Consider the following 15707-nt stretch of genomic DNA (forward strand, 5'->3'; position numbering starts at 1 on the left):
CACCTGCAGTGTGTTGTTTCTATTCACCTGCAGTGTGTTGTTTCTATTCACCTGCAGTGTGTTGTTTCTATTCACCTGCAGTGTGTTGTTTCTATTCACCTGCAGTGTGTTGTTTCTATTCACCTGCAGTGTGTTGTTTCTATTCACCTGCAGTGTGTTGTTTCTATTCACCTGCAGTGTGTTGTTTCTATTCACCTGCAGTGTGTTGTTTCTATTCACCTGCAGTGTGTTGTTTCTATTCACCTGCAGTGTGTTGTTTCTATTCACCTGCAGTGTGTCACCTGCAGTGTGTTGTTTCTTTTCACCTGCAGTGTGTTGTTTCTATTCACCTGCAGTGTGTTGTTTCTTTTCACCTGCAGTGTGTTGTTTCTATTCACCTGCAGTGTGTTGTTTCTATTCACCTGCAGTGTGTTGTTTCTATTCACCTGCAGTGTGTTGTTTCTATTCACCTGCAGTGTGTTGTTTCTTTTCACCTGCAGTGTGTTGTTTCTATTCACCTGCAGTGTGTTGTTTCTATTCACCTGCAGTGTGTTGTTTCTATTCACCTGCAGTGTGTTGTTTCTATTCACCTGCAGTGTGTTGTTTCTTTCACCTGCAGTGTGTTGTTTCTATTCACCTGCAGTGTGTTGTTTCTATTCACCTGCAGTGTGTTGTTTCTATTCACCTGCAGTGTGTTGTTTCTATTCACCTGCAGTGTGTTGTTTCTATTCACCTGCAGTGTGTTGTTTCTATTCACCTGCAGTGTGTTGTTTCTATTCACCTGCAGTGTGTTGTTTCTATTCACCTGCAGTGTGTTGTTTCTATTCACCTGCAGTGTGTTGTTTCTATTCACCTGCAGTGTGTTGTTTCTTTTCACCTGCAGTGTGTTGTTTCTATTCACCTGCAGTGTGTTGTTTCTATTCACCTGCAGTGTGTTGTTTCTATTCACCTGCAGTGTGTTGTTTCTATTCACCTGCAGTGTGTTGTTTCTTTTCACCTGCAGTGTGTTGTTTCTTTTCACCTGCAGTGTGTTGTTTGAACAGATATAAAGCCAAGGTTGGCAATTTACTGCCACCTATAGTAATGGAATGTTTGTTCCCAATTATAATTAATTTACTGATCCCTCCATATGACCTGGATGGAATTATGTGATCCTTCCTTAACCCATAGGAAGTCCCACCCAATTGACTACTTAAAAATGGTGAAAGTCCTCAATAGCGCTGCCCATGCTAAAACGGCTTTTGGCCACTAGAGTCCTCTATGTATTTCTATGATATGATCCTGCTTTACCATGACCATAGACTTGGATAGACAGCTCCAATACCACAAAGCCAGTATTAGCATGGGCAGATCCATTGAGCACTTTTACCATTTTAAAGTAGTCAATTGGGTGGGACTTTCTATGGGTTAAGGAAGGATCGCAGAATTCGATCCCCGGGACCACCCATACGTAGAATGTATGCACACATGACTGTAAGTCGCTTTGGATAAAAGCGTCTGCTAAATGGCATATATTATTATTATTATTATTATCCAGGTCAGCAGGAGGGATCAGCCAATGAATGGCAGGCAGCATTAAATCACCAACCTTGGCTTCATGCCTGTTTAGAAAACACACTCTAGGTGGCAGTATACACACTTTCAGTTTGTCTACCGACTCATAGAAGAAAAACAAGAATACATTGACTACTTTCAATTGGAGAAAGATCTACTTGGCGCTGGCCATGCTGTCACAGAAGCCATTATGCCACAGATGTCAAGAAGCGCCCTCCATCCATCTCCATGACGATGACCTTGTTTGAACCATAGATATACAGTTGTCTGAACCTGCATTTCAACCACACCACCAGAAGATGGCAGTGGTATACAACAAAACTGCCTGGACCAGTGGTGGCGTTCTCATTTTTATGAATGAAATCACTGTAAAGCCAACATCAGAAACCCATAGCTCTGGGTAGAAGTTTCCAGTAGACACAGATCACAGATCTAGGATCAGCTTTCCTTCCTCCAATCACAGAACAAAGACACAGTACGATGCAGAAAAAGTTCAGGTGACTATCTACATGTATTATATAGAGAGAACAGAATGATCTGCCTGTGGTATATTTAAGCAATAAGGTCAGAGGGAGTGTGGTATATATACCACGGCTAAGGGCTGTTCTTACACACGAAGCAAGGCGGAGTGCCTCGATACAGCCCTTAGCCGTGGTATATTGGCCATATATAAGGCACCCGAGGTACCTTATTGCTACTATAAACTGGTTAACAATGTAATCAGAGCAGTAAAAAGAAATAGTTTGTCATACCAGTGGTATACGGTCTGATATACAGTACCATGGCTGTCAGTCAATCAACATTCAGGACTCGAACCACCCAGTTTATATTTAATATCAGGACAGGTTTCGACTGTTAGAGTCTTCTTTAGGCAGCGTTGGGTGGACGGATGCATCATCCCCCAATCCTAACCTTAACCATCTGACAAGAAAATCACAAAACTGACCATAGATCAGAATTTGGATCTCTCACCTCTTCCTTGGCGATACGCATGTGGTCCTTGACATGGGAGAATACGGTGGGCTGGATGTAGAGTCCTGTGTCCTCCATGGCCACGCCCCCACACTCCAGTTTGGCTCCCTCCTTCTTCCCGCTGTCAATCAACTCCAGTATCTTATCAAACTGCTTCTGGTCAATCTGGAGAAACAGGGGAAGATAGGAGATGAGAGGAGAAGGGGGAGGGAGGGAGGGAGGTGGGGAGGGAGGGAGGGAGGGAGCGAGGTGGGGACGGAGGGAGGTGGGGAGGGAGGGAGGTGGGGAGGAGGGGGAGGGAGGGTTGGAGGCAGGCAGGGTGATGTCATTACACAAAAGGTAAAGTAATGGCTATAAAGGGAGTATTCATTTACACACATCCAAAGTTGGCACAGGAGCAAAAGAAAGAACAGCTAGAAAAAGAATGGGATATTTTCTGCTCCCACCACAAGTGATCTTTAGTGAACCCATACTGATAGCCTACGTTGATAACCACCGTGGTAAATGGAAACTATGTTTCTGTCAGACAAGACCTGAAGGATACGTTCTGTAACTGTCCCACATCTTCTTTAAAAGTAAAGGACTGAATCCTAAATTGTGGCCTGCAAGGTTAACTTAAGATAATATTTGATTGACTTCACTGCATGACTTACATGAATATCTGAGCTGAGCACACAGCTCTCAAGTTACAGATACAGGATCTTCATTTGATCACTTTTTTGTTACTGAGAATTTTCCTGCACCACAGGAAATGCAAACTTTGGAGTTTTAAAAGGGCTTCTAAAGTTTGTCATTTCCACTTAAAAATGTCAGACTTGATTTGCCCTTATGAAAAATGTATCAACCCCCTACAAGAATGTCCATTAACCAAATCCACATAATAATTCACATTTCCTGTTGCTGCAGGATTATTTTCCTGCCGTAGCAAACTGGCTCAAATGAAGCTCCTACATCTGTAGGATTTTGTCCAAAGTTTGGAACTGATCTCATCGTGAATAATTACCAAAGACTCCAACCACCTAAGCCATAGACTGTTCACTCTGCTACCATCCGGCAAACGGTACCTGAGCATCGGCTCTCGGACCAATCGGCTCCAAGGCAGCTTCTACCCCAAAACCATAACATTGCTGAATAGCCAGACTGCTAAATAGTCAACTAATGGTTCCCAAACTATCTGCACTGACTCTGTCTTGCACTGACCCTATGCACACTCAGTAGACTTTATATACATATGTATACACACTCAGTAGACTTTATATACACACTCAGTAGACTTTATATACCGATACAACACACACACATGTATACACACACACACACACACACACACACACACACACACACACACACACACACACACACACACACACACACACACACACACACACACACACACACACACACACACACACACACACACACACACACACACACACACACACACACACACACACACACACACACACACACACACACGTGTACACACACACACTTTTACACTCATCATTTGCTGCAGTTACTCTGTTCTTAATTTTACTCTTATTATCTATCCTGATGCCGAGTCACTTTACCCTGCCTTCATGTACATATCTACCTCAAATACCTCATACCTCTGCACACTGATCTGGTACTGGTACTCCTTGTATATACCGTAGCCTCACATTGATCTGCTACTCCCTGTATATAGTAGCACATTGATCTGGTACTGGTACTTCCTGTATATAGCTCCACATTGATCTGGTACTGGTACTTCCTGTATATAGCCTCACATTGATCTGGTACTGGTACTCCCTGTATATAGCTCCACATTGATCTGGTACTGGTACTTCCTGTATATAGTAGCACATTGATCTGGTACTGGTACTTCCTGTATATAGCTCCACATTGATCTGGTACTGGTACTTCCTGTATATAGTAGCAAATTGATCTGGTACTGGTACTTCGTGTATATAGCTCCACATTGATCTGGTACTGGTACTTCCTGTATATAGCTCCACATTGATCTGGTACTGGTACTTCCTGTATATAGTAGCACATTGATCTGGTACTGGTACTTCCTGTATATAGTAGCACATTGATCTGGTACTGGTACTTCCTGTATATAGTAGCACATTGATCTGGTACTGGTACTTCCTGTATATAGTAGCACATTGATCTGGTACTGGTACTTCCTGTATATAGCTCCACATTGATCTGGTACTGGTACTTCCTGTATATAGTAGCACATTGATCTGGTACTGGTACTTCCTGTATATAGCTCCACATTGATCTGGTACTGGTACTTCCTGTATATAGTAGCACATTGATCTGGTACTGGTACTTCCTGTATATAGCTCCACATTGATCTGGTACTGGTACTTCCTGTATATAGTAGCACGTTGATCTGGTACTGGTACTTCCTGTATATAGCTCCACATTGATCTGGTACTGGTACTTCCTGTATATAGCTCCACATTGATCTGGTACTGGTACTTCCTGTATATAGTAGCACATTGATCTGGTACTGGTACTTCCTGTATATAGTAGCACATTGATCTGGTACTGGTACTTCCTGTATATAGTAGCACATTGATCTGGTACTGGTACTTCCTGTATATAGCTCCATTCTTGTGTATTTTATTGTATACCTCTTGTGTTTCTATTTTATTTTGTATTATTATTTTTAAGCTCTGCATCATTGAGAAAGGTTCAGAAGCAAGCATTTCACTGTAAAGTCCACTCCAATTGTATTCAGCACGTGTGATAAATACAATTGAATACTGTATACTGTCTGTTGCCCCATATTTGAGCATTTTGCTGTAAGTTGACATATTTGAGATGCTTTTCTACTGGCGGTATCACAGGCACAATGACTAAGGGTTGTGGAGTTTGGACGGCTTGCTCTGTGTCAGTGGAGATTTTCTGACAAACTGTGTCTGTTCTGCTATCCAAAAACCTGAGGCGCCAGAAGAAAATAAAGAGAAGAGAAGAGAGGGGGGAGAGGAGGAGAGAAAAGAGACAAGAGACAAGAGGGGAGAGGAGGAGAGAAAAGAGACAAGAGGGGAGAGGAGGAGAGAAAAGAGACGAGGGGGAGAGGAGGAGAGAAAAGAGACAAGAGGGGGGAGAGGAGGAGAGAAAAGAGAAGAGATGGGGAGAGGAGGAGAGAAAAGAGACGAGGGGGAGAGGAGGAGAGAAAAGAGACAAGAGACAAGATGGGGAGAGGAGGAGAGAAAAGAGACGAGGGGGGAGAGGAGGAGAGAAAAGAGACGAGGGAGACAGGAGGAGAGAAAAGAGACAAGAGGGGGAGAGGAGGAGAGAAAAAGAGACAGAGATGGGGAGAGGAGGAGAGAAAAGAGACGAGGGGGAGAGGAGGAGAGAAAAGAGACGAGGGGGAGAGGAGGAGAGAAAAGAGACAAGAGGGGGAGAGGAGGAGAGAAAAGAGACAAGAGAGAGATGGGGAGAGGAGGAGAGAAAAGAGACAAGAGGGGGAGAGGAGGAGAGAAAAGAGACGAGGGGGAGAGGAGGAGAGAAAAGAGACAAGAGGGGGAGAGGAGGAGAGAAAAGAGACGAGGGGGAGAGGAGGAGAGAAAAGAGACAAGAGGGGAGAGGAGGGAGAGAAAAGAGACAAGAGACAAGAGGGGAGAGGAGGAGAGAAAAGAGACAAGAGGGGAGAGGAGGAGAGAAAAGAGACGAGGGGGAGAGGAGGAGAGAAAAGAGACGAGGGGGAGAGGAGGAGAGAAAAGAGACAAGAGGGGGAGAGGAGGGGAGAGAAAAGAGAAGAGATGGGGAGAGGAGGAGAGAAAAGAGAGAGGGGGAGAGGAGGAGAGAGAAAAGAGACGAGGGGGAGAGGAGGAGAGAAAAGAGACAAGAGGGGGAGAGGAGGAGAGAAAAGAGACAAGAGGGGGGAGAGGAGAGAGAGAAAAGAGACAAGAGGGGGAGAGGAGGAGAGAAAAGAGACAAGAGGGGGAGAGGAGGAGAGAAAAGAGAAGAGAGAGGGGGAGAGGAGGAGAGAAAAGAGAAGAGGGGGAGAGGAGGAGAGAAAAGAGATGAGGGGGAGAGGAGGAGAGAAAAAGAGAAGAGGGGGAGAGGAGGAGAGAAAAGAGACGAGGGGGAGAGGAGGAGAGAAAAGAGACAAGGGGAGAGGAGGAGAGAAAAGAGACGAGGGGGAGAGGAGGAGAGAAAAGAGACAAGAGGGGGAGAGGAGGAGAGAAAAGAGACAAGAGGGGGAGAGGAGGAGAGAAAAGAGAAGAGGGGGAGAGGAGGAGAGAAAAGAGACAAGAGGGGAGAGGAGGAGGAGAAAAGAGACGAGGGGGAGAGGAGGAGAGAAAAGAGAAGAGAGAGGGGGAGAGGAGGAGAGAAAAGAGAAGAGGGGGAGAGGAGGAGAGAAAAGAGATGAGGGGGAGAGGAGGAGAGAAAAGAGAAGAGGGGGAGAGGAGGAGAGAAAAGAGACGAGGGGGAGAGGAGGAGAGAAAAGAGACAAGAGGGGGAGAGGAGGAGAGAAAAGAGACAAGAGGGGGAGAGGAGGAGAGAAAAGAGACGAGGGGGAGAGGAGGAGAGAAAAGAGACAAGAGGGGGAGAGGAGAGAGAAAAGAGACGAGGGGGAGAGGAGGAGAGAAAAGAGAGAGAGGGGGAGAGGAGGAGAGAAAAGAGACAAGAGGGGGAGAGGAGGAGAGAAAAGAGACGAGGGGGAGAGGAGGAGAGAAAAGAGATCAGAGGGGGGAGAGGAGGAGAGAAAAGAGACAAGAGGGGGAGAGGAGGAGAGAAAAGAGAAGAGGGGGAGAGGAGGAGAGAAGAGAGAAGAGGGGGGAGAGGAGGAGAGAAAGAGAAGAGGGGGAGAGGAGGAGAGAGGGGGAGAGGAGAGAGAAAAGAGAAGAGAGGGGAGGAGAGAAAGAGAGAAGAGGGGGAGAGGAGGAGAGAAAAGAGAAAGGCGGGAGAGGAGGAGAGAAAAGAGAAGGGGGGAGAGGAGGAGAAAAGAGAAGAGGGGGAGAGGAGGAGAGAAAAGAGAAGAGAGGGGGAGAGGAGGAGAGAAAAGAGAAGAGGGGGAGAGGAGGAGAGAAAAGAGAAGAGGGGGGAGAGGAGGAGAGAAAAGAGAAGAGAGGGGGAGAGGAGGAGAGAAAAGAGAAGAGGGGGAGAGGAGGAGAGAAAAGAGAAGAGGGGGAGAGGAGGAGAGAAAAGAGAAGAGGGGGAGAGGAGGAGAGAAAAGAGAAGAGGGGGAGAGGAGGAGAAAAAGAGAAGAGAGGGGGAGAGGAGGAGAGAAAAGAGAAGAGGGGGAGAGGAGGAGAGAAAAGAGAAGAGAGGGGGAGAGGAGGAGAGAAAAGAGAAGAGGGGGAGAGGAGGAGAGAAAAGAGAAGAGGGGGGAGAGGAGGAGAGAAGAGAGAAGAGAGGGGGAGAGGAGGAGAGAGAGAGAGAAGATGGGAGAGGAGGAGAGAAAAGAGAAGAGATGGGAGAGGAGGAGAGAAAAGAGAAGAGAGGGGGAGAGGAGGAGAGAAAAGAGAAGAGAGGGGGAGAGGAGGAGGAGGAGAGAAGAGAAGAGAGGGGGAGAGGAGGAGAGAAAAGAGAAGAGAGGGGGAGAGGAGGAGAGAAAAGAGAAGAGAGGGGAGAGGAGGAGAGAAAAGAGAAGAGAGGGGGAGAGGAGGAGAGAAAAGAGAAGAGAGGGGGAGAGAGAGAGAGAGAGGGAGAGAGAAGAGAGAAGAGAGGGGGAGAGGAGGAGAGAAGAGAGAATAGAGAAGAGAGGGGGAGAGGAGGAGAGAAAAGAGAAGAGAGGGGGAGAGGAGGAGAGAAAAGAGAAGAGAGGGGAGAGGAGGAGAGAAAAGAGAAGAGAGGGGGAGAGAAGAGAGAAGAGAGAAGATAGAGGGGAGAGGAGGAGAGAAGAGAGGGGAGAGGAGGAGAGAAAAGAGAAGAGAGGGGGAGAGGAGAAGAGAAAAGAGAAGAGAGGGGGAGAGAAGAGAGAAGATAGGGGGAGAGGAGAGAGAGAGAAGAGAGGGGAGAGGAGGAGAGAAAAGAGAAGAGAGAGGGGAGAGAAGAGAGAAGAGAGAAGATAGGGGGAGAGGAGGAGAGAAGAGAGGGGGAGAGGAGGAGAGAAAAGAGAAGAGAGGGGGAGAGGAGGAGAGAAAAGAGAAGAGAGGGGGAGAGGAGGAGAGAAAAAGGGGAGAGAGGAGAGAAAAGAGAAGAGAGGGGGAGAGAAGAGAGAAGAGAGAAGATAGGGGGAGAGGAGGAGAGAAGAGAGGGGGAGAGGAGGAGAGAAAAGAGAAGAGAGGGGGAGAGGAGGAGAGAAAGAGAAGAGAGGGGGAGAGAAGAGAGAAGAGAGAAGATAGGGGGAGAGGAGGAGAGAAGAGAGGGGAGAGAGGAGAGAGAAAAGAGAAGAGAGGGGGAGAGAAGAGAGAAGAGAGAAGATAGGGGGAGAGGAGGAGAGAAGAGAGGGGAGAGGAGGAGAGAAAAGAGAAGAGAGGGGGAGAGGAGGAGAGAAAGAGAGAAGAGAGGGGGAGAGGAGGAGAGAAGAGAGGGGGAGAGGAGGAGAGAAAAGAGAAGAGAGGGGAGAGAAGAGAGAGAGGGGGAGAGGAGAGAGAAGATAGGGGGAGAGGAGGAGAGAAGAGAAGAGAGGGGAGAGGAGGAGAGAGAAAGAGAGAAGAGAGGGGAGAGGAGGAGAGAAAAGAGAAGAGAGGGGGAGAGAGAGAAGAGAGAAGATAGGGGGAGAGGAGGAGAGAAGAGAGGGGAGAGGAGGAGAGAAAAGAGAAGAGAGGGGGAGAGGAGGAGAGAAAAGAGAAGAGAGGGGGAGAGGAGGAGAGAAGTGAGAAGAGAGGGGGAGAGGAGGAGAGAAAAGAGAAGAGATGGGAGAGGAGGAGAGAAGAGAGAAGAGGGGGAGAGGAGGAGAGAGAGAGAAGAGATGGGAGAGGAGGAGAGAAAAGAGAAGAGAGGGGGAGAGGAGGAGAGAAGAGAGAAGAGATGGGAGAGGAGGAGAGAAAAGAGAAGAGAGGGGGAGAGGAGGAGAGAAGTGAGAAGAGAGGGGGAGAGGAGGAGAGAAGAGAGAAGAGATGGGAGAGGAGGAGAGAAAGAGAAGAGATGGGAGAGGAGGAGAGAAGAGAGAAGAGATGGGAGAGGAGGAGAGAAAAGAGAAGAGAGGGGAGAGGAGGAGAGAAAAGAGAAGAGAGGGGGAGAGGAGGAGAGAAGTGAGAAGAGAGGGGGAGAGGAGGAGAGAAAAGAGAAGAGAGGGGGAGAGGAGGAGAGAAGTGAGAAGAGAGGGGAGAGGAGGAGAGAAAAGAGAAGAGATGGGAGAGGAGGAGAGAAGAGAGAAGAGATGGGAGAGGAGGAGAGAAGAGACACCTGTGGTCCGTGTGATGTACGTGGGTCCAGGGGGTCTCCTATGACGATACTCTTGGCCCTCTCGACGCTGCGGCGTACAAACTCCTCATAGACCTGTTCCTCCACGAAGACACGCGACGCGGCCGTGCAGCACTGGCCCTGGTTGAAGAAGGCTCCCTTTTGGGTCTCCTCCACTGCCAACTGCACTGTTAGTGAACATAGGATAGATGTTGACGAAGGCTGTCGCCAAATGCCTAAGAGTCCCTCAGAGTAATAACATAACAATTGGCCACATCTTCCCTGAGGGCAAGATTTGGCATGATAATGACATAATTTTCTGGTTGTAAACTTGGTTTCTGGTCGTAGCGACGTCAGATAACAAGATTAGATCCAGGTAAACATGTATTTTTCTGGTCACAAACCCATTTAAAAGAAACCCTGTCCCTTTACAACCTGTATACAACCTGACCACGACGTTTTCAGAGACGTTGTAAAGACGTCATTGCAACCAGTTTTGCTCCTGGGTTATCATATTATATTGTTGATATGTTGGATAGGCTAGGAGCCACGATGACACAATGTCCGTCATGATAACCATCACACAGTTCTCAATCAGTCTCCATCTCTATTGCTTACAAGCACACTGTTGATCACACACACTGTGTCAAAGGCCTTTCCTCTGCGCTGAGCAGAGCTGCTGTCTTTGTTCTCTCTCTCTGCCTTGTTGGTTTAATAGAGAGACAGAAACCACATCACTTACAGTCCGAGTCAGCAAAGACAATGCAGGGGTTCTTCCCACCCAGCTCCAGGGTCACTCTTTTCAGATTACTCTTTGCTGCAGCCTCTTTGATCAACTGGCCTACCTGGGGAGACAAACAGGGCGAGGACGGATCACAGGGGGAAGTCATATAACAATGTGTCATATGGCACATTCAGTTCAAACAAATACTCTTTTTAAATGTACATTGGGATTTGATAGGGCACGAGGGACTGGTATCGGTGAGACAGATTGTTAATGAATACATGTCCTGCATGCCGAAATGAGAGAGATACCAACATTTTTAAACAAGTGTCAAATAAATGTGACATTTATTATAAAACCCTCAGTATATTTCTGAATATTTTAGTGTGTTTCTTTTACAATCCTGTACCCCACTTGGCTTTGAAAAATAATGTATTTTCAGCCTTGGGTTCAAATAGTATTTGTTTCCTTTGGATAATTTAGCTGCACGTGATTGAGCTTGTCTGGCACAATGGAACACACAAACTAGTCCGAAAAGTGCAAACCCCACCCATCTGACACTCCAGGCAGACTATTTGAAAGAAAAATACTACTTGAACCCAGGTATGTTCATTTTGGAACAGTTACAAAAAACAGTTACAAAAAACCCCAATCGTCCAACCAGTTGCCCCGTCACTTCCAGCATTATGCATACTTCCAAACATGCACGTACCTTTGTAGAACCCGTGAACGCCACTTTGTCTATGCCCATGTGGCTAGCAATGGCTGCACCTGCTGTGGGGCCGAACCCTGGCACGATGTTCACCACTCCGGGGGGGAAACCGGCCTATCATGGCAACCCAACGACCAATGTTAGTGATCAGAACCATGTGCAAGGAAGTAAGGTACGCTACTCGCTACTTCTTAACCCAGTCAACATGGATGAGTTAAAGATACATTACACTTTTAAATCAAAGTTATCAGGATCTACACACAAAATCCATGTTGTGGGACATGGTTTCACCTTAACATTAGACTACTCTTAAGGTCTGGAAATATAGGACAAACTTTCATTGTAGAGTGAAATGTCCCTTTAAGGAGCACAGTGTGTGAGTATGAGAGAGTTACTCTGGTGCTTTTTATTTTATATATATATAATAAATAAGTATTTTTTTTCTATTCAATTTCCAGTGTCGTCTTTGATTGGCTGAACAACTCTCATATACCCAATGATTAGAAGCAGAACTCTTTCCCTTTAAAAATCATTACCGTCGACATGATAAAAGCAAACTGGTCTAATTACATAAGACCAGGGCTTTCCTCTGGGTATAAAACAGCCCGGGATCATTTGGACTAATGGCCGGTAAGAGAAGCCAAATAGGTTGAAACCAAACGTCTCATGACCTGCGAGGCACTACTACAGTCTCATTTCATACTGTACACACACACACACACACACACACACACACACACACACACACACACACACACACACACACACACACACACACACACACACACACACACACACACACACACACACACACACACACACACACACACACACACACACACACTGTATTGGTGGGGTAATCCCCTGCCTTTGATGTAGGATCTACGCTGAAGACATTGATATTTGCTCTCCTGAGCCCCGACATGAGGAGCAGGGTAAAGGGAAAGATCAAGATGTTTGTAATAGAGGAGCGAAAAGGAGGGGGAGGAGAGAGGAGAGGAGAGGAGAGGAGAGGAGAGGAGAGGAGAGGAGAGGCGAGGAGAGGAGAGGAGAGGAAAAGGACAGTACAGAGCAGAACAGGAAAGGAGAGAGGTTAGGGGAGAGAAGGGAGGGAGGGAGGGAAAGGACAGGACAGAAGGGGAGAGGAGAGGAGAGGAAAGGAGATGAGAAGGGAGAGGATAGGAGAGATAGAAGGTAGGAAAGGAGAGGAGAGCAGAAGGGTCTATAGTTTGACCTCAGGTGAGTCTCCTGGGCAACAGATGTAATAGTCAATGTGTTCTGAGGAGGACCAATAGATTTTTTATTTAACCAGGCAAGTCAGTTAAGAACAAATTCTTATTTTCAATGACAGCCAGTGGGTTAACTGCCTGTTCAGGGGCAGAATGACAGATTTGTACCTTTTCAGCTTGGGGGTTTGAACTTGCAACCTTCCGGTTACTAGTCCAACTCTCTAACCACTAGGCTACCCTGCCGCCTGTTGTTTTTCTGTCCAGTTATAAAGGATAGTTGCATATAATATCTCTCTTCATTGTATGCAGGATTCTCCAAATCTGATCATGGAGAGCTACAGAGAGTGCAGGCTTTACTTCCAATCTAACACTGACACACCAGACTGTTTCAAATAATCAACCAATCTAACACTGACACACCTGACTGTTCCAAATAATCAACCAATCTAACACTGACACACCTGACTGTTCCAAATAATCAACCAATCTAACACTGACACACCTGACTGTTCCAAATAATCAACCAATCTAACACTGACACACCTGACTGTTCCAAATAATCAACCAATCTAACACTGACACACCTGACTGTTCCAAATAATCAACCAATCTAACACTGACACACCTGACTGTTCCAAATAATCAACCAATCTAACACTGACACACCTGACTGTTCCAAATAATCAACCAATCTAACACTGACACACCTGACTGTTCCAAATAATCAACCAATCTAACACTGACACACCTGACTGTTCCAAATAATCAACCAATCTAACACTGACACACCTGACTGTTCCAAATAATCAACCAATCTAACACTGACAACACCTGACTGTTCCAAATAATCAACCAATCTAACACTGACACACCTGACTGTTCCAAATAATCAACCAATCTAACACTGACACACCTGACTGTTCCAAATAATCAACCAATCTAACACTGACACACCTGACTGTTCCAAATAATCAACCAATCTAACACTGACTAACACTGACTGACTGTTCCAAATAATCAACCAATCCAAATAATCAACACTGACACACCTGACTGTTCCAAATAATCAACCAATCTAACACTGACACACCTGACTGTTCCAAATAATCAACCAATCTAACACTGACACACCTGACTGTTCCAAATAATCAACCAATCAACATAATCCAAATAATCAACCAATCTAACACTGACACACCTGACTGTTCCAAATAATCAACCAATCTAACACTGACACACCTGACTGTTCCAAATAATCAACCAATCTAACACTGACACACCTGACTGTTCCAAATAATCAACCAATCTAACACTGACACACCTGACTGTTCCAAATAATCAAACCAATAACACTGACCAACTGTTCCAAATAATCAACCAATCTAACACACACCTGACTGTTCCAAATAATCAACCAATCTAACACTGACACACCTGACTGTTCCAAATAATCAACCAATCTAACACTGACACACCTGACTGTTCCAAATAATCAACCAATCTAACACTGACACACCTGACTGTTCCAAATAATCAACCAATCTAACACTGACACACCTGACTGTTCCAAATAATCAACCAATCTAACACTGACACACCTGACTGTTCCAAATAATCAACCAATCTAACACTGACACACCTGACTGTTCCAAATAATCAACCAATCTAACATCAACTGTTCCAAATAATCTAACACTGACACACCTGACTGTTCCAAATAATCAACCAATCTAACACTGACACACCTGACTGTTCCAAATAATCAACCAATCTAACACTGACAACCTGACTGTTCCAAATAATCAACCAATCTAACACTGACACACCTGACTGTTCCAAATAATCAACCAATCTAACACTGACACACCTGACTGTTCCAAATAATCAACCAATCTAACACTGACACACCTGACTGTTCCAAATAATCAACCAATCTAACACTGACACACCTGACTGTTCCAAATAATCAACCAATCTAACACTGACACACCTGACTGTTCCAAATAATCAACCAATCTAACACTGACACACCTGACTGTTCCAAATAATCAACCAATCTAACACTGTTCCAAATAATCAACAACACCTGACTGTTCCAAATAATCAACCAATCTAACACTGACACACCTGACTGTTCCAAATAATCAACCAATCTAACACTGACACACCTGACTGTTCCAAATAATCAACCAATCTAACACTGACACACCTGTTGTTCCAAATAATCAACCAATCTAACACTGACACACCTGACTGTTCCAAATAATCAACCAATCTAACACTGACACACCTGACTGTTCCAAATAATCAACCAATCTAACACTGACACACCTGACTGTTCCAAATAATCAACCAATCTAACACTGACACACCTGACTGTTCCAAATAATCAACCAATCTAACACTGACACACCTGACTGTTCCAAATAATCAACCAATCTAACACTGACACACCTGACTGTTCCAAATAATCAACCAATCTAACACTGACACACCTGACTGTTCAAAAATCAACCAATCACACCAACTGTTCCAAATAATCAACCAATCTAACACTGACACACCTGACTGTTCCAAAAATAATCAACCAACTGTTCCAAATAATAACACTGACACACCTGACTGTTCCAAATAATCAACCAATCTAACACTGACAACTGACTGTTCCAAATAATCAACCAATCTAACACTGACACACCTGACTGTTCCAAATAATCAACCAATCTAACACTGACACACCTGACTGTTCCAAATAATCAACCAATCCAACACTGACACACCTGACTGTTCCAAATAATCAACCAATCTAACACTGACACACCTGACTGTTCCAAATAATCAACCAATCTAACACTGACACACCTGACTGTTCCAAATAATCAACCAATCACACAGACACACCTGACTGTTCCAAATAATCAACCAATCTAACACTGACACACCTGACTGTTCCAAATAATCAACCAATCTAACACTGACACACCTGACTGTTCCAAATAATCAACCAATCTAACACTGACACACCTGACTGTTCCAAATAATCAACCAATCTAACACTGACACACCTGACTGTTCCAAATAATCAACCAATCTAACACTGACACACCTGACTGTTCCAAATAATCAACCAATCTAACACTGACACACCTGACTGTTCCAAATAATCAACCAATCTGACTGACACACCTGACTGTTCCAAATAATCAACCAATCTAACACTGACACACCTGACTGTTCCAAA

General features: G+C 45.3%; 1 protein-coding gene across 1 annotated transcript in view; it reads right to left on the minus strand.

The window, feature by feature from the left end:
* The window catches only part of aldh1a3 (aldehyde dehydrogenase 1 family, member A3), a 50281-nt gene that overhangs the window by 15000 nt on the left and 19574 nt on the right, over positions 1-15707 (minus strand). Inside the window, exons 7-10 of the mRNA XM_046348959.1 lie at positions 11238-11351; positions 10544-10646; positions 9805-9989; positions 2506-2670 (exon numbers count right to left, since the gene is read on the minus strand). Of these exons, the coding sequence (XP_046204915.1) occupies positions 2506-2670; positions 9805-9989; positions 10544-10646; positions 11238-11351 (567 nt within the window). The remainder of the gene's footprint in view (positions 1-2505; positions 2671-9804; positions 9990-10543; positions 10647-11237; positions 11352-15707) is intronic.

The sequence above is a fragment of the Oncorhynchus gorbuscha genome, linkage group LG05 (assembly GCF_021184085.1).
Source record: "Oncorhynchus gorbuscha isolate QuinsamMale2020 ecotype Even-year linkage group LG05, OgorEven_v1.0, whole genome shotgun sequence".
Lineage (NCBI taxonomy): Eukaryota > Metazoa > Chordata > Actinopteri > Salmoniformes > Salmonidae > Oncorhynchus > Oncorhynchus gorbuscha.